The 27261-nt window shown below is 39.8% G+C and overlaps 3 protein-coding genes across 4 annotated transcripts in view; 1 reads left to right on the forward strand and 2 right to left on the reverse strand.

The window, feature by feature from the left end:
• Positions 1-223, reverse strand: part of LOC117268757 (uncharacterized) — a 32965-nt gene extending 32742 nt beyond the window's left edge. Inside the window, exon 1 of the mRNA XM_033645424.2 lies at positions 89-223. The gene's annotated coding sequence lies outside the window, so the exon portion shown is untranslated. The remainder of the gene's footprint in view (positions 1-88) is intronic.
• LOC117268854 (uncharacterized) lies at positions 4-4724 on the forward strand. Of its 2 annotated transcripts, none has more exons than XM_033645575.2 (2): positions 4-251; positions 1118-4724. In XM_033645575.2, exons 1-2 carry the CDS (start codon positions 59-61, stop codon positions 2149-2151), a joined length of 1227 nt encoding a protein of 408 aa, XP_033501466.1. In that variant the 5' UTR covers positions 4-58; the 3' UTR covers positions 2152-4724. The 2 variants fall into 2 exon arrangements, with proteins under 2 accessions (XP_033501466.1, XP_033501467.1); XM_033645576.2 differs by lacking the exon at positions 4-251 and adding an exon at positions 318-555.
• Positions 4725-8799: 4075 nt separating this feature from the next.
• The window catches only part of doc2a (double C2-like domains, alpha), a 116787-nt gene continuing 98325 nt past the window's right edge, over positions 8800-27261 (reverse strand). Inside the window, exons 8-11 of the mRNA XM_033644373.2 lie at positions 25487-25710; positions 19415-19496; positions 16598-16694; positions 8800-14088 (exon numbers count right to left, since the gene is read on the reverse strand). Of these exons, the coding sequence (XP_033500264.1) occupies positions 13952-14088; positions 16598-16694; positions 19415-19496; positions 25487-25710 (540 nt within the window). The 3' untranslated portion in view covers positions 8800-13951. The remainder of the gene's footprint in view (positions 14089-16597; positions 16695-19414; positions 19497-25486; positions 25711-27261) is intronic.

Below are 27261 nucleotides of genomic sequence, written 5' to 3' on the forward strand. Positions count from 1 at the left end.
TCATTTGTTGTTGTCCGGCTGTGTTTCCGGTGTCGATGCAGCTGTTTATGGTTCCAAAATGACTAAACTACAGCTACTGAACGCCTACCTGACGGAGCGGCTGACGGTTGTGGTGAAGGAGATTCTGGACGTGGTGGAGGACACGGTGACCGAGTACCGGGAGGAGACCGCCAGGACCAAGCGCGAGAACGAGAGCCTGCGGAGGCAGCTGCGGGACATCCTGCTGCTGGAGGCCGAGACGGAGTGGCTGAGTAAGGGCCGAGCTAGTCTGCTAGCCCCGAGTCTAACTGTGAAAGAACAACGTTCCAAACCGCTTTGATAAATAAGTGCGGTTTAGTCTTTCAAAGGAAATTTACGTTAATACCGGCGAAAATACGGACTTCAAAATCTTTACGTGTAGTCATGACGCCGGTTTTCAATTCGGCACCCGCGACATCAGCCCACTCGGTTCAGATTTTATGACAAATGTGACTTTTCGTAGCAGTTTCTCTATTACTTCCTCTTTTCCCCTTCAAACCGCAGAGGAGGGTCCGAAAACTGTTGACATTATTAAAAGTGAGAAGCTCTGCTTTTTGGATCATCTAACATTATGCCGAACTAACCATTAAAATTTATGGTTTCAGAATTTCTAATAACGCTGTGCTTATGTGCTCTATGTTGAACATTAAATGAAGTGAAGTCTGGCGTGACACGCAGAAGATTTAAGTTTTAGGGCTACTTGCAGATTTTCTTTATTAAATTTGAATTCAGTGAGTCTTAGCTGACTGCCAGTCATTCATGTTTGCATTAAAAGAGAATTATGTATACATTTTTAATGTTATTCAGGGCTGTGCAGCACTCACTGCTGTATGACTAGACACTGAAATTAGCTTTTAAAAGATATTTTATAAATGTTATTCAAGTAATTCAAATGTAAAATAACTGATTGAGAAAAAAGACTTTTGAGTGCAAATATGTAAAGGTTCAGTCTTGTAGTGCAACCTCACTAAATTATTTTTATTTATCTTTAAGACTGCACTTTTTCACCTGTAATGCTTACTGAAGGTTACTGTCACTCAATTGAAACTGCCAGTGATATTTGTTTATGACTTTGGTTCTATATTTACTGTTGTTTCAGGGTCGACCAGGTCCAGTCTTGGTTTTGCGTCTCCTGAGCAGCAACCCCGTGATCCAGAACTGAGGCCCCGCTCAGAGGAGCCAGACTCCACCCTTAACCAGCCCAGACAGCCAGCAGCTAACACAGCCAAGCCAACTCATGAGCAAGTTGTTTCTGTGCAGCTACTGTCGGTCCAGAGTGAGATGCCACCAGGGCCGACCCTCCTGCCAGGGGACAAGAAGCCTGCTGAGCCCTGGGAACCAGTACCGAAGCGGGACCCTCAGAAGGAGGCATTTGGGAAAGTTTCACCTCTTCCTTCTCACTCCTCCCGAAGTCCTCCCTCTGCCTCGGGCCCTAAAATCCACATTGAAGTTCCTGCACTCAGAGAGAAGCCCAGGGCCTCGGCTCCTGCTGTGATAAAAAGTGAACCCGAGGAATACAAAGTGAGTGAACCTGAAGGTCACACAGACTCCCTGACAGCAACTCACGTCTCACAGGAACACTCAGATGTCAGGAACAGGACAGTGGTGGTACGTGCAGACCGACATGAAGCTCATCAAAACAAGAAGTCCTGTCAGGACGAGGTCACAGCTGATGATGTCACAGCAGCTGGTTACATCCCTGAGCTTGTCCATCGCTGCCCCCGCTGTGGAGAGGCATTCGGCCAGGCCAGTAGCCTCCGCCTCCACCTGGAACAGAAGAGAAAGACGTACGCCTGCGACTGGTGCTGTAAATCCTTCGCGCAGTCGGCGGACCTGCGACGTCACCTGCGCACGCACACAGGTGAGAGGCCGCACCGATGCACATTCTGCTCTAAGAGCTTCAGCCAGAGAGGAAACCTACGGCGACACCTGCGCATTCACACAGGGGAGCGGCCATACAGCTGCCCGTACTGCTGCCGCACCTTCAGCGATGGAGACACCATGAAGAAACACAAGCGCACACATTCAGGAGAGAAACCATACCGCTGCGTCCAATGCTCCAAGACCTTCACCAGCGCCAGCGGCCTGCAGATACACTTAAAGAAGGACATGTGCTTTGTGGCCAACACCTGACTGGTCAGTTCAGGCTAAAGGAGAGTAAGAGGCTATAAAGCATTCCCACAAAGACACATCACTCAGTGTAAATGCTTATTCTAATAATAGAATGTGACCGTCACAAGCCAGCAGGGTTCAATATATACATATATATAAATTAGGGCTGCCACGATTAGTCGACTAATCGATGACTTATCGACTATTAAAATAATCGGTGACTATTTTAGTAGTCGAATAATCGGTTTGAGTCATTTTTCATAGAAAAGTACTATAAAAGTACCCCAAAATACTCTTACTGCAGCTTCTTACGTTCAGATATTGGCAGCTTTACACACTCTCCCGTGACAGTGAACTAAAACCCTTTGGTATGAGTATGAAACAAGACATTAGATAACATAATTTTGGGCGAGACAGACTGACATTTTTCAACATTTTAACACATTTTTAAATGATTAGTTGACTAATCGAAGAAATAATCGACAGATTAGTCGACAGTGAAAATAATCGTTAGTGACAGCCCTAATATAAATATCTGTATCATCATGCAAAATCTTACTGGGCCTCATTCACCAACTGTTCTTAAGAAGAAATTTCTTAGTAGAGCCTACTTGCACAGTTTTCATGAAGATTCTAACATTCACCAGTGTTTTCTAAGGTCTAGGTCTGCTCGCACAATGGCATGTTTACTGCTGCTCCAATATGTTGGAGGATGAGCACATCCTCTAGGACCATGTAGTTGTGTTTGCAGAGAGCGACAAGTGCGGGCCTGTCCTGCTCCAGTACTGTGGTCTGCATCTCTTCTGTGTTAGGCAATGCCTTTAACTTTATTTCTTATCTTAATCTTTAAGATCAAACCACCTTTTTTTTTTACTTCATCTGTTGCCCCCAGATACAGCATTCTCTGAACAAGTAACAGCATCCCATGCATCTTTTGTGTGTGTTATTGTATATCATAACTGATGCTATGATATACGACAGCTCGTTTGGCGTTCACTTCTCGCAGAAGTACCTCCGCTTTGGAACTATTGAAGTTTTTTTAGGTTTGGAGTCCGGTGCTCCTCCTCCCTATTTAGTGTGCACCGTGTCAGTTTCAGTTTGTGAGGACAATGGGATTCATCTTTATAAGAGCACGGATGTCAACAATTCTGACGTAGACTTTTCTTTGGACCTCTCTCAAGAGCAAATTTATGAAAAATCTTCGGAAGATGTTAGTGAATGAGGCCCAATGTCTTTACACACCAAACTGCTGGATCTTATAGTTACACTGTGCAGGAACTTGGCCTCTCTGGACATTTTACTGTAGGCCAAGCTGAAGTGAGTTTCACCCTGGTTCCCTTGTCAAATAACCTGCAGGATTTTTCCAATCAATTGCACATTTTGTCCTGACCTTCACAAATGAACACCACTTTTATGAGTAAAGTAAAAATTAATGTTAGGCAATAACTAACTACACCACAGTAACATGACTTAACATCACCACCACAACAAGGCTGTAAAAAGCGGTGTTCGGCGTGTAGTCTCATTTAGCCACCTGTTAGCAAACACCTTTTTAAAGACACGTTAAAGCAGCAAACATTGATTTCATTTCAGGAGTCACAGCTACCTAACAGCCTCATGTACTTAAACATGCCTGTAAACCTAAACAGCCAGTGGATATTATGGCCAAATGCAACTTAGTAATACACTTTTAATATGTTGAGAGGCAGTCATTCTGGTGTGTAAAGTTCTTGCGATAACACACAAGAAACTACATGTTTGTCGCTGCTGGCTTGTGATGCAGCTCTGTGATGTGGCTGCAGCAACGATCACCTGTCCAACCATAACGAGCAGCCAATGAGGTAAACTAATTTACATTCCCGCTGACTTGTTCTCTCTGTTCCCTCTTGCTGCGAGCCTTCAATGCACTTTGTTTTTATGAATTAGGGCAGGATGCAGTTTCTAGGCAGCTACAGTCGCGCTGATATCATCCATGCCTTCATAATTATTTATTTATTGTTATGTCTTACGTTGTACTTCTAAGCAAATATGCGAGACACAGCCCCCAGCTGAACTTGTCCATCCTCCACACATGAGACGACAGTCTGCAGAGGATCCATCACAGTGTGTTCTGTCTTCACTCTGCTGTGTTTCTGGTTTCAGATCAACAACAGAGTGAAAACATGCAGTCGGCTGTGTGACACATTATATAACTGAAGGACTGTTGAAGAGTTTGTGTCTGAAATGAGAAGAGACTTTCCTGCTTCAGAGCAGACTGGTTGCTGCAATACTAAAAATAGAATAATATATTATTTATTTTCCTTTTTTTATCAGTGTTAGACGGCTTGAACTTTGTCTGATCTGCCGCCTGAGAATATTCATGTTTGTGAAGATGGCTGATCATGAAGCATAATGGGAAACTGCTTCATACTGCAGAAATGATAAACAGCAGATTATGACGATTCACAGAAAACAAGAATGAACATTTTCTCTGTTAGCAGACAGGAACAGTTACAGTGTGAATGTGTGTAGATCTTTTCTGTGTGATTATCAGTATTTTGTATTGATGTGAAACATCTTGTTTTTTTAGGCAAAATAAATGTTCAGTGAAACTGTTGTGCCTCTAAAATGTTGATTGATTTCTGTTGTCTGACTATCAAATCACATATTTAGAATTGTGCACACTCCTCACTTGTGTGTTGTGCTGCCACAATTACTTTCACTTAATGTTCACTACTGATTATAGTTCTTAAATTAATGGATTACCTGTCCAATTTGTTTCAATTTCAATTTTTTGACAGATTGATCTTTATTTTCAGAAAACAAGATCTGAACTTGACAGATATTCAAAAAAAACATGCAAATGAACACAAATATTTTGCAGTAAAGAAGAAGTATGCCCATCAGTCACTACATTAAAACCACTGGCTGGTCAAGTGAATAATCATCTCATTACAATACAATATTCTGCTGGGACTCCTTTGGTTCTAGCATTCACTTGGATGCCACTTGACACACTGAATATTTTGGCTGAACCAGAGTCAGCTCTGCAGTGTCTCCATTTACAGCAGGATGTGACAGTATTGATTGTTTTCTTGTGGTCTGTATTGATTAGTTTATTCACAGTTTCAGGAGGCATTCAGTGACCTTAAGGTGTGTGATAATGGAGAGTGTGAACTTCTCACCTGTACAGTCAGCGCTGGATGTTGACTGAAGAATCAATACATCACAACAATCATTATAATAATCAATATATTAACATCAACAGCCTCTAAGAATACTAAATGTTGTTACTTAATTATGACCGGACCCTATTTCATAATTATTTCCAGTGGTGGAATGTACAGTGGCATGCAAACGTTTGGGTACCTCAAGACATTTGAGCTCTCAGACAACTTTTACCAGGGTCTCAGACCATAATTAGCTTGTAAGGGCTATGTCTCGTTCACAGTCATCATTAGGAAAGGCCAGGTGATGCAAATTTGCAGGTGATGCAAAGTACTCTGACCCCTGAAACCTTGCTCCAACAAACAGCAGCCATTGGGCTCCTCTAAACAGCTGCCTAGCACTCTGAGAACTAAAATACCTGATGCCCACAAAGCAGGAGAAGGCTATAAGAAGATAGCAAAGTGTTTTCAGTTAGCTGTTTCCTCATTTAGTAATGTAATTAAGAAATTGCAGTTAACAGGAATTGTGGAGATCAAGTTGAGGTCTGGAAGACCAAGAAAACTTTCTGAGAGAGCTGCTTGTAAGATTGTTTTTTATATTTACCTTTAATTAAATCTCTTAGCAAAAATATTTCATACAGTTGCACTTGCATAACCATAATGACAATAAACACCATGAATCTACAAGATCATAATCAGCATACTTACACAGAAGTCCGTCTTTCAAGCACAGAGTTTTTGGCTCGATGATGTTTTTTATTCAACATGTCTGAAACTTAAGGATGGTGATGCTGTCACAGTTCAGTTCAAATGAGGACCCAAACACAGAACAGCGGGCAGGCAGGTGGTTTTAACAAAAAGCAAGCTTTAATGTGGCTGGTAAAACACCTCCAAACAGACAGGCAACAAAACTGACGATACAGCAGGCATACATAACACAAAGTAAATACAAAAGAGGAGCCAAAACTAAACTAACAACAAACCAGGATGTCATGATGAACACAGGGATAAACACTGGGAAGCAATCCAAACATGGAACATGAGAGACCGACACAGGCAGGGAAAACTGAGCAGGAAATGATACCATGAACATAGACAAACTGACAAAGGACAATGGGAAAGACACAAGTAAAAATTGATTGAAAACTAATCACAAGAACAAGGCACAGCAGGAGTAAGTGGGCACGAGCAAAGGAGGGAAGCACAAAGATTGGCTGGCAATGAGGGTGTGGTAGGGAACACGAGTGAAGCAAACAAGACATATACAAGAGAGGATGGAAACATGGAGGGACTAACAAGATTGACTGAAGGCAGATGTATCAGAAAACAGGCAGGGAACAGACGAAGGTGGTAAGTAACACAAGACATGACACATGAGGAGACTGACTTTAAGAACAAAACTGAAAATATACTATAACAAATTCTTGGACCATGACAGATACAGTAGTAGATTTGTAGTCCTAACCCATTATACCTATTTCCGTCAGGACCATTTTAGTCAAAGAAAACTTTATTTAAATTTGCAGTATTATATTTGGTGGTATGGCTCTGTTCTGGGGCCTCGCTGCCTTTCCTAGGCCTACACAGAAAGCTTAGGGCAGAGAGAGCACACCTCTCTGCCCTTCCATTCGCCTACATGGAAAGCCTAAGGCGGGGAGAGCAATAACAAAGACCCCTCCAGGAACAGAACAGAGCAGCATCAATGACAAACAAATGACACTGATAAGTCAGACACAGCCTGAAAAGGAGGAGCTGTGGTGGAGGCAGGTTGCAAAGCAGCTTGCAGAGGAAGCAGCAACAGTAGGCAGGCCAGAGCAGTTTAAATAGGGCGCCCTGAATGAGATTTGCCAATTGTTTGCCTAGAAAGGAATCATGATCTATCAGCTGACTCCCTTCCATCAATCAGGTGCTCCATCAATTCACTGGGCTGCTTGAGATCAGCTCATATAGCTGGGAGGTGAGCGGAGCTTGACATCGTTTCCTGCCTGAACTAACACTATGCTCAATTTTGCATAATTTTAACAGTTATTTTCATACAGTCATACTGATTGGGATTCATGACAATAAATATGAGAAGGCAGGAGGTTAAGCATGAGCAACCATCCTCAAAGTGACAAACATTTTGTTTCACCTTTGTGTCTGCCTCTATTCCTTTTTTAAAATTTAAATTTTAACCTTGGTAATGACAGTATTTTTTCTGTTGGTTGTCCATGTTTATATAGCCTGCATGCATGCAAAGTACATTAATAATAATTTTACTCTGTTTTTAGATCACTTTTCAAGTTCCACATTACAAAAGACTTCTCAAAGGCAAAAAAAACAGACAAGTCAAAAAACCCACAATTTTTAAGACAATAGATTAAAAAAAAACAATTTGGTGTATAAAAACCAATACAATAAAGATGTGCCTCACTTCCTTCTTCCTGCCTGCCTGCATGCCTGCTGTTCTGCCACGCTCACATCCAACCATCTCCTCTGCCTTAATGCCCCACTTCTCCAGCTACCAGCTCTCTTCTTCATCCTCTGCTTCCACCAGCCAGACTCATCCATCTTAATTCCCTGGAACCAGTAATCATTCCATCATTATCAGTCTGTGTCCTGCGTTTAGGTCCATCTGCTCCTCTCTTTATAACAGATTGCCATGCATTAGCTAATGGGAATCCTCAAACTGAACAAATAATCTAAGGAGTCTATTTAGGACTTGAAATCAGTTATTCAGAGACAAGAATGTTTTTAGAGGGATTTTTTAGTGGAATGTTTTGTGTTTTTGTTGTTTTGGTGTCAGATTAGAGGGTTTATCACCACCTCAGCAACCACTTCACGATTGAGCTGAAGTGTTAAACTCTGACAGTGGTGGTGCTTTAAACCACTATCCCACTTCTATTTATCTCAGAGGGGAAGATACACTTTTTATTTCACTACATCTGTTGTACAGCTGTAGATACTACCTACTTTTCAGATTAGAATTTCACATGATCATTTTCTAAAATATGATTTATTATAGATAAAACCACTCAACAGTATAAGATGTAAGTAAATTTGCTCCTCACTGACAAAGTTACAACATTAAAGTACAACCTCAATAATGATCTAATAATATAAAACTGACAGGGGCCAATCTGCATTAGGACTACTTTTATTTTCTTGCTTATTTCCTTTACTTAATTTACTTAATAGCTGTACTTTAAGCACATTTTTGAATGCAGGACTTCTATTTGAGTATTTTTATAGTTTGCAATTGTAACTTTTAACACTGCCTCCTGATAGAAACTAGAAATGTAGTAATATAGTTTAAGCCATCTGTTGGTGTTATAAGTGTGATAGTAAGTGAAAATTCTTCCCATCTTTTGTACATTTATTACACAGTCAGATGGCTGCAGAACAGTCACACTGTGTTCAGATGTTTCATAGTGTGAAGCTGCAGTTGTAGTCCTCTTTCCTGGCTGTAGGGGGCAGTAGTGAACCGCTCACCCGAGGAGCACAACAGCATGGGAACAAACCAAAACTCGCCTCTCTGTCTGTGTTGCATTCCAAATTTATTGTTGCATCGTACATAAAACACCTGATATAAATGTAAGAACAACTGTAAAGCACAAGATCAGTGTAAACAACAGTTCAACGATATTGTATAGAAAGCCACATTCATACATTCAGTCGTGCATTAAAGAAGAACAATAACACTGTAAACCCAAGAATTAGAACATGAGCCGTACCTGAATGTTTCATCATGTCTCAACACTTTGAGTTAGAAAACAGGCAGGGGGAGTATAGAGATATAAAGAAGTATATCAACATATTGCATCATGCAACACCAAGGAAGAACCACTTGTATTGAAATATCATTATCATCATCATCATTATCATCATGGCAATAATAGGATGCAGTTCGTTTTTTCACAGTCTCATTGAGGAGTGCAATAGAAATATTATTCTTGCATTACAGAGCAGAGAAATGATATGATGGAATTTAGATTATATAAGGGTTTGACCGATATGGGTATTTGAAACATGACACCTGTACAGTCTTAGATGAAAGCTGCCAGTGGCTCATATTTTATGTGTCTTTCTGATGAGGTATAACATAAGATGATGCATAACAAAATGCACCAAGGGTAAGAAATGGTATACACTCTCCTGTTGGCACCACGCCCCCCTCATCCCCCCACCTTGATTTGAAGTGCTGTTAACGTCGTGTGGATAAATATAAGCAGATTTAAAACAATGAAACATGTACAGAACAAATTTATAGTTTGCACCTTATTTTTTCAGCTCTTTTTTATCTGCTAGCTTAATACCTAGTACTTTACTTTTTTACCTGATACCTGTTAGCTTTAGCCTCAGCCTTTTAGCATGACATCATGTAAAGCCATCAATATCTTTTTTCTATTTATTTATTTATTTTCTTAGGTTCATATTTTAGAATGAGTCAGCTAGAAACATTAAGAAGTCGTTTCATGAAGCGAGCGTTAGCTTAATTAGCGACAGCTGGTAAAGATGTCACTTAAGGTTATATTGTTGATCATTGGCTAGAAATTATGAGTTGCTTTTGTCTCCTTCTATCTGAAATCAAGGAGCCATTGTTTCATATAATGTGAACTTTGATGGTGAATGTGCCACCGTTGTCATTATCTCTTATCCGTCAGAGTGGAGCTTAGCGAACATTCAGATACAAGGATTTCTCATGAAATTACAGAATGTTCTTGTTGTTTTGGAGCATTTGAATCAGTGGATATTAAACCACTTCACTGAAACGTACAATAGTGAGAGTCCCTCACCGTTAGCACCTTTGAAGACCCGCCATCTATTGAAACAGCCGAAACTCTGGAACATTTCACTGCCTTTAAAATACTTCATACAAAAAAAGAAAAAGAAAATAAACAACAACGAACAACAAAAAATAAACAATTGCATGGATAAATAAAATTAAATATTGCTGTTGCTTTTCCAGACTGCTTTCCTGTCAGTGGTGCCAAAATCGACAGTCGCCCATTGAAAACCCTGAACTTCCCAAATGGTCATAAAAATTGTCGTAGGTCTCCCTGTAATGTTCTGTAGCATGTTATTAGTGCTAAATGGAAATGAAAATGATCTCCAGTAACACATTAACTTTAATTACAATCGGTTTTGTTGATCATCAGCTATCAGTCATTGTGTGTCAAGCTGAGACTCCTGAACCCAGGGCCCTCTGAATATATAGAATGGTGCATGATTGAGTCCTAAAATGCTGAAATGAGTTACCGTTGTTGCACTTTTGGTTCCTTCATCTCAAAATCAGTATGTTTTTTTGTCATGGTTAGAAGCCCGAAATAAGGTCTGTTTACACAAGCTTAAGAGTTTTTCATGCTTTGTTCTATGACATAAAATACACCAGAAAATGAGTTTTGAGGCTTTTACATGTGTGTACATTTAAAAAGACAGCTGCCAACAAGTGGCTACAGCTCCAGAACATCATCACACCAAACATGGCTTTACAGCCTCATTGTGGTGGTGACGCTGAAGCCATGCAACTATGGTGTAGTTCATTTATAGCCTAGCATTAGCTTTTTACATCTGGCAGTTGTATTTGCTTTTCAAAAATCATAAAAGTGGTGTTCATTTGTGAAGATTATAGAGCTTAGATCAGGCCAAAAAAAAATCCAGCCCGACCCCACCCGAGCCCGTGCATGTTCTGTCCGAGCCCGGCCCAGCCCGGCCCAGCCCGGCCCGTCCCTTTAACTGTAATTATGAGCCCGAGCCCAGTTTAAACCCTACATTTTTTTAAGGATACAAACATGGACATTGAAGGCTGACTCTCATCTCATTTAAAAAATTAAATTAAAAAAACAAAATTCTTAAAAGTTCTATTTATGTGCAGAAGACTTGCTAACTAAATCTGGATCACTCACAGAGCTAAGACAAACCAAACTCAGAGTGTTCCACCCTGTTATAGACCACCTGAAATGATAATCTGAGTGCCTGGGATTGGTGATAGATGTTTTTTGTGACAGTTAAACACATCAATATTTTTATATAACACAAACACATAAAAAAAAAACACTTTTAATTTATCAAAAGTTTTGAGGCCAAAATGTTGGTGGGTAATGAGTTGGTTATGGTACTAAGCTTTCCTGGTATGGGCGATTTTCAGAAATGGACCAGTGCAGGACTCTGACTCATGGGGTAGAGCGCAAAGCATTAAGGCTCTAAGCAGTAAGGCTTTATTTTCACTTTCGCTGGTGAGCATGTTTGCGAACAGTAGGCTACTGACAATCCTGTATAGTATACCTTTAAAGAGCCTTCCATATATTCTGCTGATTAGGTCACTTTCAGGTTGGGGCTACAATTTGTCAGCATTAAAAACTGTTGTGTTTCTGTCCGAACATGATTAAGGTGATAGATGTCTGGCAAATGTTGAAAGATAAACCTAATAAGATTCAACTGGGGATTCAAAAGGATTCAGATTTGGTAAGTGGATTCAATACTGTTTTTTTCCCCAATAAAATGCTACCATACCAGCACCGAAACACAATGTAAACAAACTCACTGTGGTAAGTGCAGCTTACCTGGCAAAGACAGTGTTTTGTTAGCAGTGGTGCTGAAGATTAAGGACCACAGTTACAACTGATTAGCTCTCTAGCTAGCAAACATTAGCAGTGTGCTTTTCACAGATCTGATTGTTTGATAGTTTGTTAGCGAGTGGTGCAACACAAGACATGTTCATGCTTGTTACATTCTGGATACATGTAAATGTAGCACAACATGCCTCTGCAGTACTGTACTTCATTGTGGTTGTACTGATAAAGCATATTTGAATTAAATTGATAAAAAGAGACACAAGCTAGAAAGCTCACGCCTCTGGTTGTGTCTCAGGCAGTTGTAGCTGTTAACTTTCTGCTTCATGCAAATACGCTACATTTAAAATGACATTATTTCATTGAGGACAGCTCCAGTTTGTGCTTCTCGTGTTTAATCATTACATTCAAGTCAAAGAGCTACGCATCCGACAGTCTGTAAGGTAAATATCCATCAATCTGTGCTGTTCCGAATCCTCAAATTCTCTTCCAACAATGGATGAAAAAATACATTTGCTGTATGATTACAATTATTTTTAATCTGTTTTCAAATTTGTGACTTTTTTAAGTTTCAGGTAGCCAGAAATATCACACACCCTAGCTCTTTTTTTGAATATAAAATATTAGGATGTTATTTCAATCCACATAGTACAAAAACAGCATTTGCAGCTACCGCGTCTGGAAAAAATTGGAGTTGGATACATACATACACACACACACACACACACACACACACATATATATATATATATATATGTGCAGTGAAGTGACCAAAAATTTAAATGCACCACTGTTCTTGCTCCCATTTTTCACAGGTTTAGACTTTCTTTATGCACTCAATAGATATATTTATCTCAAATTTTGGTTGAAAATTGTTTAAATCCATGTCAGTGAGCACTTCTCCTTTTCCAAGATAATCCATCCACCTTACAGGTGTGGCATATCAAGATGCTGATTAAACAGCATCATTACTCATGGGTGTGCCTTGGGATGGTCACAATAAAAGGTCACTTTAAAATGTTTTGAGTGAGTGTGCCATTGGCATGCCGACTGCAAGAGCGTCCACCAAAGTTGTTGCCTGTGAACTGAATGTTAATTTCACTATAATAAGCCATATCCAATATTGTTTCCATGAATTTGGCAGCACATCCAACTGGCCTGACAACCACAGACCACATGTAACCACATCAGCTCAGGACCGCCACATACAGCGTCTTCACCTATCGCCTGAGACCAGCCACTGGGACAGCTGGTTTGCACAACAGAAGAATTTCTGCCCAAACTCAGGTCCTGACCCTTGGAGGCACTGCCACATTTATGACAACAAATTTGCAACCAAAATTTGAGAGAATCATATCTATCTATCTTAAATCTTTAACTTAAACCTGGGTTTAAATTGTTTATATACATATACATATAAGTATGTGCATATACATATATATATATATATATATATATATATATATATATGTGTGTGTGTGTGTGTGTGTATGTGTGTGGTTTGGCCAATAAAGCTGATTCTGATATTTTTTGAAATACACATACTGAGCTCTGTGACTCAAGTTTGATGGTTACACATGAGAGGAATAAACTGGAACAATATGTAAAGAAGGTCTCTGTCATTGTAGACAGACTGAATGACAGGGGGTGACATCATGACACTAAAAATGTAAAATATAAATTTCCCCCTTTGGGAAACTATTTTTTTTAACAACAAATCTTTATGCTGGAGTAGAAAAACAACATGCAGTTTCATGTTTTCAAGTACAAGTCTGAGTCTACAGCCGTGGTTTCAACTTAATCTTCACGAGTTCCACCCCTCATCATTCGAGTGTATCGGTCTAACCCTGTTGTATATGCATGTGGTCTGGTGTTAATGTCAGTTGACAGTGTTGATGGAGCTGCTTCTTCTGAATGACTCACTGATCAATAATGAAGGCACACCACCATGCTGCTGCAGCCTCACCCTGTTCTCTCTCATCATGGCGGCCGTTATTATAATACACTTTTCCTCTCAATTGCTGCTGATTCCTGTGGTGAAGTTTCTCAAGTTCGTCCCGTAAAGAGGATCTCTGTGAACCATGTGATCCCTGAGAGCAACCGTCTGCAGGATGCTCTGTGGATTTAGTCGTGGCTGAGGGTTCTTGGCAGCTCATTGGTCAGGATATGCCACCGCTCCACCCTCCTGCCCTTGTTCTTCAGGCAGTCCATCCAGTGCCGGAGGCCGTCACCCTGGGAGTGACAGCTCAGGCAGACGCCACCTGAACAAACAGTAAACAAACAACACAAAGTGTCTGCAGTTAGTGTCAGTGTCGCATCAAAGCCTAAACTCCGGTGTCATTTCATTTCACATGTTCACTTTCCATCAGTTTCTAATCACATGACAGATGTAGTCCTCACAATCAGTGGTGGAAACTCTGTACATTTATTCAAGCCCTATACTTAAGTACAGTTTTAAGGTAGTTGCACATTACTTGAGTATTTCCATTTTATAATACTTCACACTTTTACTCCTCATCTTGGTTTGTGTAACTCATACTAATGAAACCCCATATTAGCATGAGATAAACTTCAGAATAAGGAGGACATGAGATTTAACCCATCGGAAGTACATTATGAATGATTTCATTTCGCACCTGAAAATCCAAACCAAGGTGTGCATTTTTTTTACATTGTATCCACCTTATTCCTGAGGGCACTACTATGGAAGTGATCAAGTGCACAACTTCCAGTGAGATAGCGCAAGTAGCAGTAAGCTAGTTAGTCCCATAGACTGTCTGTGGTTAGTCCCAGTGGCTACTCTTGGTGGCTAACCGCCAATGCTGGTTCTTTTCCAAAGTAGTTTGCCTTCAGTTTAGCAAATACTGATTTATTTTTCAACAAATATTTATCTAATGTTAACTTTGCATTTTCTAAAAGGTCTATGCAGAGCTCTGGTACCTGTTGCACTATCTGTGTCTATAACGACTAACAACCAGAGGAACAATATATAAAGAAGCTAACTGTGTGTTGAACATGTAATAAGAACAAAAAGGGATTGTTCCTGTTGCCAAAGGTACCATTGATATGAGAAATAAAACCATAAGAATTAGCGAAAAAGTATTCAATCAGAATTTGCAGAAGAGAATGATACCTAGACTGACAGGTCCATCACTCAACGTCAGTACATGATATCCCTGTCTTCCCCATCTGACTTCATTCTCAAACTACATTAGAAAATTGCTCGTTATAAAATAAACTCAGCATCATACCTTGAAATATGTATTTAGTCTTTAGGGCTGAGAATGTTTTACTGATTTACCGTACTTCCTTTTTTTTAATAAATCACAAGCTAAAAAACATGCAAACTGCATGGTTAACACAGACGAGCAGAGGATTAGCTGGGAAACATCACATTTATTCACTTTACACGGAGCTACAGTTAAAAGTGAATTATGTTAAATGTTTGCCAAATGTGTTAGTATCTCTTACTAAGTCATCATAAATCATACATCATCTTTAGAAGGAGAAGATGTTTACCTTAAGGTAGCTCGGGCCATGTTAAAGTTAACAATATTTTAACAGAGCAAGGCAAGCTAATTGCTAGTGTGCTGGGTTGAAAAGGAAGAAGTACTGTAGTACTGTAAACAAACTGTTACCACTGGAAATTGCCAGTGTCAGCTCAATGCTGGAAGATATCATGGGGAAGGAATAAGGTGGATACATTTGACATTTAATCTTTGTTTTACATTGCAATCGCAATGTGAGCGCACTAAAGAACTATACATGACATACCTATCAGCATTGATATTGACTGGTTTGTAGATGGGCGCTCGCGTCCAATTTGGTTAATTTAGAGATAACGAGCAGAGTTTTTTCCCCATCGACCAAATGATTGGTTGAAGAGTAGGAAGAATTTCAGTCAACCAAGATTTTCTTCGTTTACACCAGCAGCAAACCAAACAATGGTTCAGTTTGATCCGGAACGAGACCACCTCTTTTTGTTTGACCAAGGTTTGTCTGTTTGGTATGAACTTTGGTCTGGAGGAAATTTCACACCTGTAATTTTGGTTGGGACCAAACTGAAAAGTCCAAAAGTCCAGACCAAACAAGATAAATGTAAAGAGGGTCCCCAATGTCCAGTATAGACAGAAGAACAATTACAGCAAGCAAAAACCTTTTCATTGTCCATGTATGCACCTGATTGTTGACAGAAGACATAAAATATCCTTTAAAATCTTGAATGCAGATATGTTTGATACTCTGATTGTTTTCATGGTAAAAGTCCAGTGGGTGTACACTTTAAAAATACCTTTTCTTCAGGACAAACAGCAGGAAACCAAACACAAGCTGCAGGTCTAATTAAGATGTGAGGTTGAGGTGAATTATGGCAGCCAAGAGCACTTTTTGTTTCTGTTTTAACAAGAATATCAACATAATAACAGAAACTGTGTAATTATTAAAAAAAGAGGAAAAAAGGGAGCCTGATCAGGAATACAGCTGATAAGATTACAAACATACACAAGCTTTGACAGAACAACTCTGCTGACACTAATTAGCAGCATGTGTTAGATTCATTAATATTTACAGCTGAACCAGGCAATGATCTTCTGTTTATTTTGTGGTTATGTACTCCATTCATCCATGAAACCTATTCTTGAGATTTCAACAGAGAGACCACAGGCTTCAGAGAGGTCTTTCTGGACCACTGGGTTTCCTCAGCATGATTTTATGTTCAAAGTAAAACTCAGTGAGAGGGTCAGCAATCACAATGAACCATCAGTGTCTCACCTATAAAGTCATTGGAGCGTCCCAGGTCATAGTCCCACACCGTCACTTCCAGCGTCTTGTTGGTGAGCTCCGACAGGGAGATCTCATAGAAAAACTCCTGCAGTGATCAAACACATACAGGGATTCAGATTTAAAACACAATACAGGTCTGTGAGGACTGGCGTTAGAAATAAAGAAATAACCTGCATCATGCTGTGTTGCCTCCATTTTAGCTGGAGGATATTTAAGTAGAAGTTTGGTGATATTCTATATTTTTTTCTTATTGTCAACATTTTCACTTTCAAAACAGCACTGAATGTATCTTCTACCAAGTGTTGTGTGTTTCAAAGCCTTCCTTTGTGCCATAGATCTCCATTGTTCAAAAATATCAGTGAGCCTCACTGTTGCACTGAGTGACATGTTCCTTCGTTACCATAAACACATACACTGTAGTTTTGTGTGTGTGCATGTGTGTGTGTGTGTGTGTGTGTGTGTGTGTGTGTCTGTTTGTTTGTTTTGTTTTGACTCAATTCCATACATGAGTACATTGAAAACAAAGAACTTTTGCAGCAGATTTCTGATGGACAATATCCACTTTGTCACAGAATGTAATACAGCTCATATGGACACCATGCACAGATCGCATGTCTTTCAACAAAATATTTCACAAACCTGGCTACACACCTGGCAGGTCAACCTCCTCACTTATTTGTTGCTATGCATTATCGGTCAGGGTTTGATCTCTGTACTGCTCCATGCGCATATTCCACAAGACTGGACGGCAAAAAACACTCAAAATTAACTTTTCTCCCATGTCCATGGTGGCCTTTCTATCCATCCATAAAGAAATGCATTTCCTGACATTGAACACTAAGGAGCATACTCTTTATACTAAACATATGGACCCAAAACAAAAATGAATGCAAATGAGGCATGACTGAGATAGAAATCATGCTTTTAATAGATTTTACTCTCTTCTAACGGCGGAGAAATGACTTTGTGCTCATTTTATGTTCAACAATAAAGTGACACATTTTGGGGAGGAAGGCTTGATCTCGACATGATGTGAGGTTTTTTTAATCAACATTAAAACTAAACCATTTTATATTTCTATAATGCTGCCATTCACTGAAAGGACTGAATCACATTAGCCTCTGCTTTCCTTAGTTAACTCCCTGCCTGTAGACCCCATCGCCTAATTAAAGAATAATACTGCCAAAAGGTGAGCAGACAGACTGAAAGTTTTGACAAGTACTTGGAGTCCTTATCCTTAGAAAACTGTAAAACTGTGCTCATTATTGTTAACTTAAGTTATGGGTGATGGTAATTAAGGTTCGCTTATACAGACCACAGATAGATAACTTTATTAATTGCCAGTTAAGTTGCCTATGCACAGTGACAAATAAAGGAGACACCAGTCAGACAGGTCACAGGAGAGAACATAAAAGACAATATAAGTATAATTAACACACATATTCCAAGGGGACATGTGTGCTTCCTAGCCACAAAATTTAGAAACAACATGTTCTCACTCCCAACTTGTCAAATACAGCAGCTTATTCAGTGGCCCTTACACTTCAAACTATGAGGCTCTAACGCCCAGGCTACACTGCCTGCATGAGCAACCTGGCTTAACTGTTGCGTCTCACAAGTGTGTGGTGTTCACACAGACAGCATTGCTGCTGCAGAGCTGTCCTCTAATATGATTTCTATATTTCCACAGTTAAAAGTCAGCACTCCACCAATTTCTGGAACCGTGCCAGCCACAACATTGTCAACAACATGATCTTGCAAATATCTCACAATAAAAAATCTTGTTAACAAATTCAGGAATTCTGTCCACAGAAATGTTGTCAGAGGGCTTTTAGTTGAACCAGAAACAGATAGTGTTGAGTTTAAAATAATTATTTATATTTTTCCGTGTCTGTGACAGATACAGACAATGAAACTGTAGTGAAGGTGGTATGACATCAATATGAATATAAAAAGATAATTTTTATTGCCTAATTTTGCTGAAAACCGCATGCGTCACATAGAAAAAAGTAGGCAAGACTCCAATTCTCTCAATGTTCCACAGCTGAACATTAGCTAAGTTGTACCTGAGTGGTGCTGCTCACATGGACAGTGTGGCTGCTATAATCTGTTATCACAGGCACCGAAATAAAAAAAACATGTCTTTCAAAATAAACTTTCATGTCAGCAGGACATGGAACAGGACTAAACTTCAGGTTTAGGCAACAAAACTTGTTATTTATAGGGTTAGAAATATCTATGTAACTTTTTAAATTGATATTTATATAACTATTTGTTAAGTAACGACCTAATAAGTAAGTTAACCAGTATGTGACATGACACGTATGTCATGCGACCTTAACTACTAATTAAAAAAAAACCCTCAACATTGACATTTGGTTTCAGATGCGACACCAACAGCAGTCTGCTGGGTGAAAGTCCTGTGTTCATTCATCCTTATCCATCTCTATTCTCTATTCCATATCTATTTTTATAAACCAGTAGTGGTAATAGTAAACACCAGTGAGTGCTGTCTGATTTTTGAGGTGACAACAATCAGATTTAGTGCAGGAAATCCAAAGTACATAATGACTCTTTTCTGGTTATGATTTATGTGGGAGAAACACTGGAGATGTTTCCTCTGAATGGAAGACAGGTTTTCAGAAACATAAGATGAAGCATTGCAGAGGTTTTTCATGCAGAAGGACAGAGAGAGTGAGCTCACTGACATGGTCTCAGTGGAGCAGTGGGGCATGTGTGGAGCTGATGTGGAGCTCGGGGGTCGGTCGGTGTTGGGGGTGGGGGGCCACCTTTGGGAGTTCTTACCTCATTGAATTCAGGGTTGAGGGTCTTTTTCATCACTGCTGTTTTGTGCTTTGATTTCTTCTGTAAGTCAGGCTTCAGGTATCTGACAGCAGGAAGAGAGAAGAGGAACAAGCACGTTAGTTTGCTCTAATTTTGACATAAGTAGAAACGACTGACAGTTCCGAGCCTTTCCAACCTCTGTGATGCTATGTGTGGTCATAAATGTGCTCCAACCACACCCAACATCGATGTCATAGTGTCCTTGAGTACACCTGTACAACAAGCTCTCAAGATTTTCTGGGGCAGCTCAGTAACATCTTAAAGTCTTCAGGGTTTTGGTCAGTCATTGAATTTAGGAAAAATCATGAGGAACATTTTTGTAGGCTGAGACTATTAAATGTTACAGTACAATGGTCATATAAAAACAATCTTTATGTTTCTTTCGCTAATTTGATTTTTTTTTAACCATATATTTCCTCACAGTTTTAAATATTTTTGTGTAATATTAAATTTTCTTCTTTCTCTTTTTCTCTATTTAGTCATATTTTATATATTTGTATTTTCAGTCTTTCTAATTTTCTCTTATTTGATTTGTGCTTTCTATTTCTATATATTTTTTAAAATATTTTATCATATCTATTTTTTTCTCTCTTTTTTATAAATATATATACATTTGTTTTATTATACTTGTCTTGTGCATGATTTATGTGGTAACAAAGCATTTCACTGCACACTGTACTGTGTATGAGTATGTGACAAATAAATCTTTCAGTCTTTGAATATGTGATCAGAGATTAACCCCTATCACATTTGAGCAGTGACTTTAAGATACTTTACTTTTATAAAAAGCTTAATATTTGCGTCATGTATCGCTGTGAGCTTAATTAGAAAGCCATTAATTAGAGGAAACACAACAATGTTGAATTACATGACTGGAAATGATGCCGTGTGCTTAATTAAAACAGTGTTTGAGCGCTTGGAGCAAACACTTGCTCTCTACAGGATTATTTCTTATCCTGCAGTCTGATGAAATTGTGTAAATCATCATTAATGAAAAGGTAATTAATAATGAATCATACTGAGTCAGTATTATATTGCAGCACACACACAAACGCACACACACTGTGGGCTCAGTTATTCACTGTTGGCAGAGAGCAAGACAGGGAAGCTCCACACAGCATCTTCATCATCAGTGGCGGCGGCTGTCACGGAGCTGCTTCACCAAACAAAGCCGTGCTGTGATTGGTTCTGACCACTTCTTTTAACAGATGACATGAAGAAAGAAGAAAGATCGCCCCCTCTTCATCACAGTCACTTCCCTGCTGCAGACTAATAGGAGAAAGACAGACGGATGGGGCCCCTGGTACACTGTAATCTGTCTGCATGGTGGAATATTGCTGTAGCACTGTACTTAAATAGAAATCCAAGGCGCTTGTTCTTTACCTGCATATTTCCATTTTAAGTAACTATACTTCTACTCCACTATATCTCAGAAGGAAATACTGTACATTTTACTGCACTACATTTATCTAACAGCTTTAGTTACTTTAAAGATTTTCAATTTTCAGGGATAAGTACTGGCCCCACAGGTTACCCAGCCGCTAAATTTGGTGGCCAATTTTTAATAACCCCAATGTAAACTAATGTAAAAACCAAAAAATAGCCTGCAGATTTTTTTTAATGCAACCAAGCACAGCCTTCCTTAACTGAGACACTTCAATACATGAAAAGACACTAATCGAATGAAAATATCTTTGTAAACATACGTTACATATTCTGCAGTCTCTCAGTTCACAGTCTTTCATTTCTCTACTATGTTATTATCATCTATAGTACATATAGTATATATAGCCCTATAGAAAAAAAGTCACACTAAAAGATACAGGATTGATTTTAAAATTGATATAAAAAAAAAACTGTTGCTCAGCAAATACAGTCAAATTGTTAATTTAAACCAGTATGGATATTATTTGTTTAAAAATTAGGCTTCAGATAACATATCAGTTATGACTCATTTATCTGATCTAGCTCCAACAGACACATCAGAAAGCGTTATGGCAGTCGAGGATTACGGCACCAGGCATACTGACACAATTCCACTTTATCCTGTTAAAACAACACTCACAACTTTTTTAATAGTTTATGAAAAACCCTTTTGATTCTTTTGATTTGAGGACCCTTATACTAATAATAACTTACAGGGTAATTGAGGAATGGACACATAATATGAGGGTGCCATCAACCGGGTTTTATACTTTACATCAGAAGAACTTCTTTAAAAAAATTAACTGTTTGGTAACCAGACCAGGCATCTAATTGAGACAGACGTTTATTTTTCAAAATATGTAGCCACACCAGGGTAGTAAAAGGGACTGTGTGTTTATTTGGCATTAAGCTTTTGATTAAAGTTTTACGGTACTCTGAACATTACATTCAAACTGCTCATTTAAAGCATCACTTACCTCTCTGGAAATTTTACACTTTTCTTTGTTTAGGTTAAAATGCTATTAATAAGCTGATGGCACACTAAAATGTAAGTGAATTTCACCAGAAATAAATACTCATAATTATACCATTCTCTTATGGTTCTAAGAAAACTCCGACCAATCATTGCATTGCTGAGCGTCCTGTCTGTCTTCCCCACGTGGAGGTCTCTGACCGACATAACCACTCGCGTAACATCGCCTGGAGCTGTCCTGAGTTAGGGAGACGCTGGCAGCGCTGCAACAGGAACGCGGAAGCGGGGAAGTGCGAAAGGGTCAGCTCTAAGAGCTAATCCCATCAAAACAGCTGTTCTCAGCGGCCTTCTGGCGAATGTCTGCTCGCTGGACACGAAAATGGATTACATCCGACTGTGGAGATCCACTCACCAAGGAGTGTTCACTGAGACATGGATGAACAGTAACGTATCAGACTTTGGGTCTGTTCTTTCATGTTGCACAAATTGTTTTTATGTGTTTTGTTTCTTTTTTCTTGGGGTATGCGAAATGTCATTTTGTTTTTGTGCTGCGCATAAAAATGATAAATGAAGAAATTCAGATCAGTTCATAACGTTATGACAACACAGCATCCAGTTGCTAATGGCTAACGTTAGTGTTTACGTTATATTATAAAACTGTGCAGGACAGGTAACATTATGTTTAGTTTGCTTCTAATACATATATAACACAGAACGTTATATGACAATACAGCATCCAGTTGCTAATAGCTAACGTTAACGTTTTGTTATATTATAAAACTGTACAGGACAGGTAACATTATGTTTAGTTTGCTTCTAATACACATATAACATAGAACGTTATATGACAACACAGCATCCAGTTGCTAATGGCTAACGTTAGCCTACTGTAGCGTAGCCTCTGAAACATTTACGCGATCTTCCTTGTGCGTTTCCACTTACTTGTAGCGTTAACGCTACTATCTCACGTTAGCACTGTAACCTTATTCTCTCCTTTGGAGGGAGGTGGGAGTTGTGGATGTTCAAATTTTTGTAAGTGCTGTGTGAAAAGCAAGAAAGGTAAGAGTCACTTTAAAATACTTCAGCAACATTACATCTATTTACTGTAAATGTGTTTGTGTGTTTACAGTAAAAGCTCACTGTTAAAAGCTTCATGTTCCTCTAAACAGAAACATTCAGTCCTGCTCTGTTTAGCTTTGTTTGCTGTTAGCTCTATCAGCTCGATTAGCTGTTAGCTTCATCAGCCAACTCTTCACAGAACTTTGCTGCTCACAAGTAATTGCTAACTAGCACTCTTCCCAGTGATAGGAGCACCAAGATTCAGAGGCTTGGTTCAGTTTGTCATTTGCTAAGCCATAGTTATACATACACACATTTTCTTTCATCACTGGGACAACGGGATGCTATTAGTCTTGAGCCCTGGCTAATCGGCTATGAGTATTGTTTACTGTTTTACTAACTAAAAGGAGCAAAGGAATCAGGATGTTTGTAAAACTGTAACATTGCAATGGCAAAAGCTCACAGTATGGGGATTTTATCTATTTAATCTTTATTTAGACAGGGTAATCTTATTTAGAGGTGCAGTCTCATTCTCAGAAGAGACTTGGGCCCTGGGCCATCGCACTATGGTTAATGTCAAACCCTGATTTTGTCTTTGTAAATTTTGTTAATGTATTTCGAGCTTTACAAGACACTAAATAAAAGTCAGATTAATGTCACACTTTCAGCTTTCAATGCAGGTTTAAAATGTATTGTCAAAAAACTGCAAAATGGATATAAAGATAATAATAAAGTCAGACTGATCAGAGAGGAGCAGGTGGGACACACTGACTGGACCTTCAGAGGGAATATTGACCGGTTTTAATTAAAGCAAAGTATTGGCTGAAGCTGAGCCATGACACAGCATGCTGATACCCCGGACGCTGCAGTGATTTCTTAAACTGATGAATCTCTGTGAGTTCACTCGACCCCTTAGCTGTCAGCTGCCTCCTTGTTCTGTCTCTGACTCAGTTTGTATTCAGACGGTGTGCGACAGAAAAAAAAAAACTCTCCTCCTCTTCAAAGCCAGCATCCCTCGAGAGAAACGAAAGCAAAGAGAAGCCTTTAAATCCGCAACTCTGTCTTCCAGTGTTTCCTCCTGACAGGGGTACTCCTTTGTTTCCTTTTTCTCACTGATTATCCTTCCTGCTGCAGAACACATGTCACTTCTTTAACAACAGCTGCATCACTGATCAGCAAAGTTAATAAGATGGAACTCCAGCTATTATTTGTCTCATTAGTGCTGAAGTCCAGCGGTGGAATGTTACCCAGTACATTTACTTAAGCTGTTACTTAAGTACTGATATTTCATGTGATGTTTTGATATCAGTTAAATTGCCCAACACTTTGTACAAGTACAGCTGAAACAACTGGTCTATTAGTTGAGGCCCTCTGGAAGTGTGCCAGGCTTTGAAGACAATTTTTGTAGTGGCCAAATGGTGGAATTACACACTCCGATTCCATCATATGATGCCAAGGGGCCCAAAAAGACTGTTTCCCATAGACTTACACTGGGAAAGAAACATCTGTAAATCTGTGGATAATTTTTTTTTTTTCAGAACCGCCATGAAATGTCTTATTTTACTATCATTTTAGATTAAGAAATTGTAGAAGAGCTGCACAACTAAATCATTTTATCCCCATTCAAGTTAGCTGAGCACTAAACCCAAAGTTAGCTGTTGTACTGACGAAAGTCTCTGGTGTGTCTGCTCTATGGGCAGAATGATATGAATCCAGAACAGGGTCCTGCCTCCATTGCTGTATCCAGTTCTCTTTATACATCTATGGTTCAAATAGATTTCCATCACATGTCATGCTTCAGGCTAATCACAACCATTTATCCAATATGGGGCGGGTTTACAATGACTGACAAACTGCAGAGCCTTTGTGAATGTGTGATGACGTCATTTTTGGCTTGCACACCCTTGAGCTGGGGACACCACTCACTTCACTTCACTCAGCTGCCCGATAAACCCGCTACTTCTTCCCATTTTAACCTGAATAACAAACCACGGCTCAGTGCTCCTGTTGGATCCAAACGGAGAGCCAGGGATAGCTCAGAGACTAGCGGAGGCTAACTGGCTGTGCTTCCTTCCGGTAATGCTGCGGCTAACGCTCAGCTAGCCGCTCCCAGCTAACTCCAGTTTGTTATTCAGGTTAAAGTGGGAAGAAGCAGCAGATCTGTCGGGCAGCTGAGTGAAGTGGAGCCTGCGGAGGAAGCACTGGTTAGCCCTGGTTTCACTACAGGCAGATTCACTCGCTACAGGGGCAAGGGGATAAAACCTGAACAGCCAATCAGAGTGATCTCTCTCACCGACAAGCTCCGCCACCGGTTCAACATGCTCAATCGGCCGATAAGCTGCAGACGCGGTCGACAGATGCTCACCAACGGCCCGACTTTATTCGATGGCCGACCGTCAGCTTGGTGCATCAGGGACTTAACTCACATTTAAGAACTGGTCTGGCTATTTATGTATTTGGACAGTTTAATGTGGTCTTTCAATTTGAGGCAGTACTACCACCCTCTGTGTTATAACCCTAGCATGTAACCCCAGTGACCTGACAATAGCTGTAAAAAAAGAAGCCAGAATTCTTACATTTTGACGTAGGGGTCGGAGAACCCATTTACATCCATGGCTGCCAGGTGGGCACAGCGCTTCACGCCGACACAGAGACCTCCGCTGCGATGTCTTTCACCTCCTTCTCCTCCTCCACCTCCTTCAACAAAGTCTTTATCCTGCGAACTGAGCGGAGGCAGAAACTGCAGGGAGAGAAGAAGACGACCTCTCTCCTCCAGGCTGTGCAGCTGCTCGTTTTCCCACTGTGGACAATGTCAGAGTAAACAGACCAGTTTAGTCAGACTAAATTGGTTTGATTAATTTGGTTAAATTACTTCAGTCAGGTAAGCTTTATCAGGTTTCTATGTGGAAATAGTTTATACCGATTATTTTATTTATTCAGTTATATTAGTTAAATCAGGGTAGTTAGGTTGTAGACTCACAAGTCAGTCTTTAGATGCTTTGCTTAACTAAAGACTGATGACTTTCTCCCTGATTTTGTGTTTAGATGGGTGGATACAATTTCAGAGTTTAAAAAACTCCCTACATTGCAGAACCAATAGTAAATCTGCAGGGCGGTCCTTCGGTGGCTCGCTGAACTCTTGTGCTTGTAAACATAGTCCCACTAGCAGTGTTGCCAACTTAGCAACTTTGTCGCTATATTTAGCGACTTTTCAGCCCCCTCTAGCGACTCTTTTTCAAAAAAGCGACTAGCGACAAATCTAGCGACTTTTTCTGATGTTACTGAAGACTCTTCTGGAGACTGCTGTGAGAGCACGTATCATTCTTATTCTTCTCAACGAGCAGCGGATGCTGCCGTGGGCTCCTCTCTCGCCCCAAAGCACTCAGATTACCATTAGATTTACTTTAGTCATTCTACCAGGTCATTTTAGAATCAAACCACACTATCATGTTTTAGATATTGAAAACAACCAATAGAAGAAACTCTCTGAAGGGAATGAACCCCTGCAGAAATAAAGGCACTCTGCTTGTTATAAAACAAAAACTAAAAAAGCCTTTATTACAGTGGCCAAACAAAAACACAGAGAAATAACAGCACAGCAATGAACCTCAAAGCTTCAAAACACAAAACAATAAAATGTCTTATTCTTTAGGGAGGTCTGTGTCCATTTGTCTTCAATTTGGGTACATTTTCTGATGTTTCTGTCTGTTATTGAGGACTCAGTGATGTTGGCAGGACCTGATTGCCTCCGGTGTTTTCAGCAGCTTTTGCTTCAAATTGAAAATATTCCAGCATTTCACATTCAGCCACCATTATGATTCCCACAGGTGAGGACATCACGGACACCAAACCCACGATCTGCACTTTCTTCCACTGAGGATTCATTGTGTGTGTCGCCTTGGTCTCTCTGGATGTTTTGGTATTAACTGTCAGATTCTTCAGACTGTCTCTCTTTAAAGAGGGTCTCCAAACTGAGGATTAGTTATGTAGTAGTAATGATTTCACCACTTTCCTCTCACAGTTGTCCCCAAACAGCAACATGGGAGCCTTATGAAGAAGAGACATTCAGTATTATTTCTGCAAATTGGAAAAAGTCAAAGCAAAGATGAGGATAGAACTAGAGATCGCTTGTGGTTCACTAATTGTATGCATGTAGATTAAAAGTGTCAGCCATGATTGGATGATGAATGTGTTGTATCTGCATTCAGCTCCATCTGAGAATTGACCTGCCATTTGTGGGAGTAGAGCCTTCTGAGTCCAGCAGTAATCCCATTTTCTATTTTAAATTCATTCTAAAACGCTCCCACAAAGAGGTGATCATGAGACACACACCACCACTTCCTGATGCTGT

This window comes from Epinephelus lanceolatus, chromosome 18 (genome assembly GCF_041903045.1).
Source record: "Epinephelus lanceolatus isolate andai-2023 chromosome 18, ASM4190304v1, whole genome shotgun sequence".
Classification (NCBI taxonomy): domain Eukaryota; kingdom Metazoa; phylum Chordata; class Actinopteri; order Perciformes; family Serranidae; genus Epinephelus; species Epinephelus lanceolatus.

What these genes read in the sequence shown, in the direction of transcription:
- LOC117268854 (XM_033645575.2), top strand. Translation starts at nt 59, where the DNA reads ATGACTAAACTACAGCTACTGAACGCCTACCTGACGGAGCGGCTGACG. An exon ending in GGCCGAGACGGAGTGGCTGA is followed by an intron (nt 252 to 1,117) that starts GTAAGGGCCGAG and finishes CTGTTGTTTCAG; the next exon opens with GGTCGACCAGGTCCAGTCTT.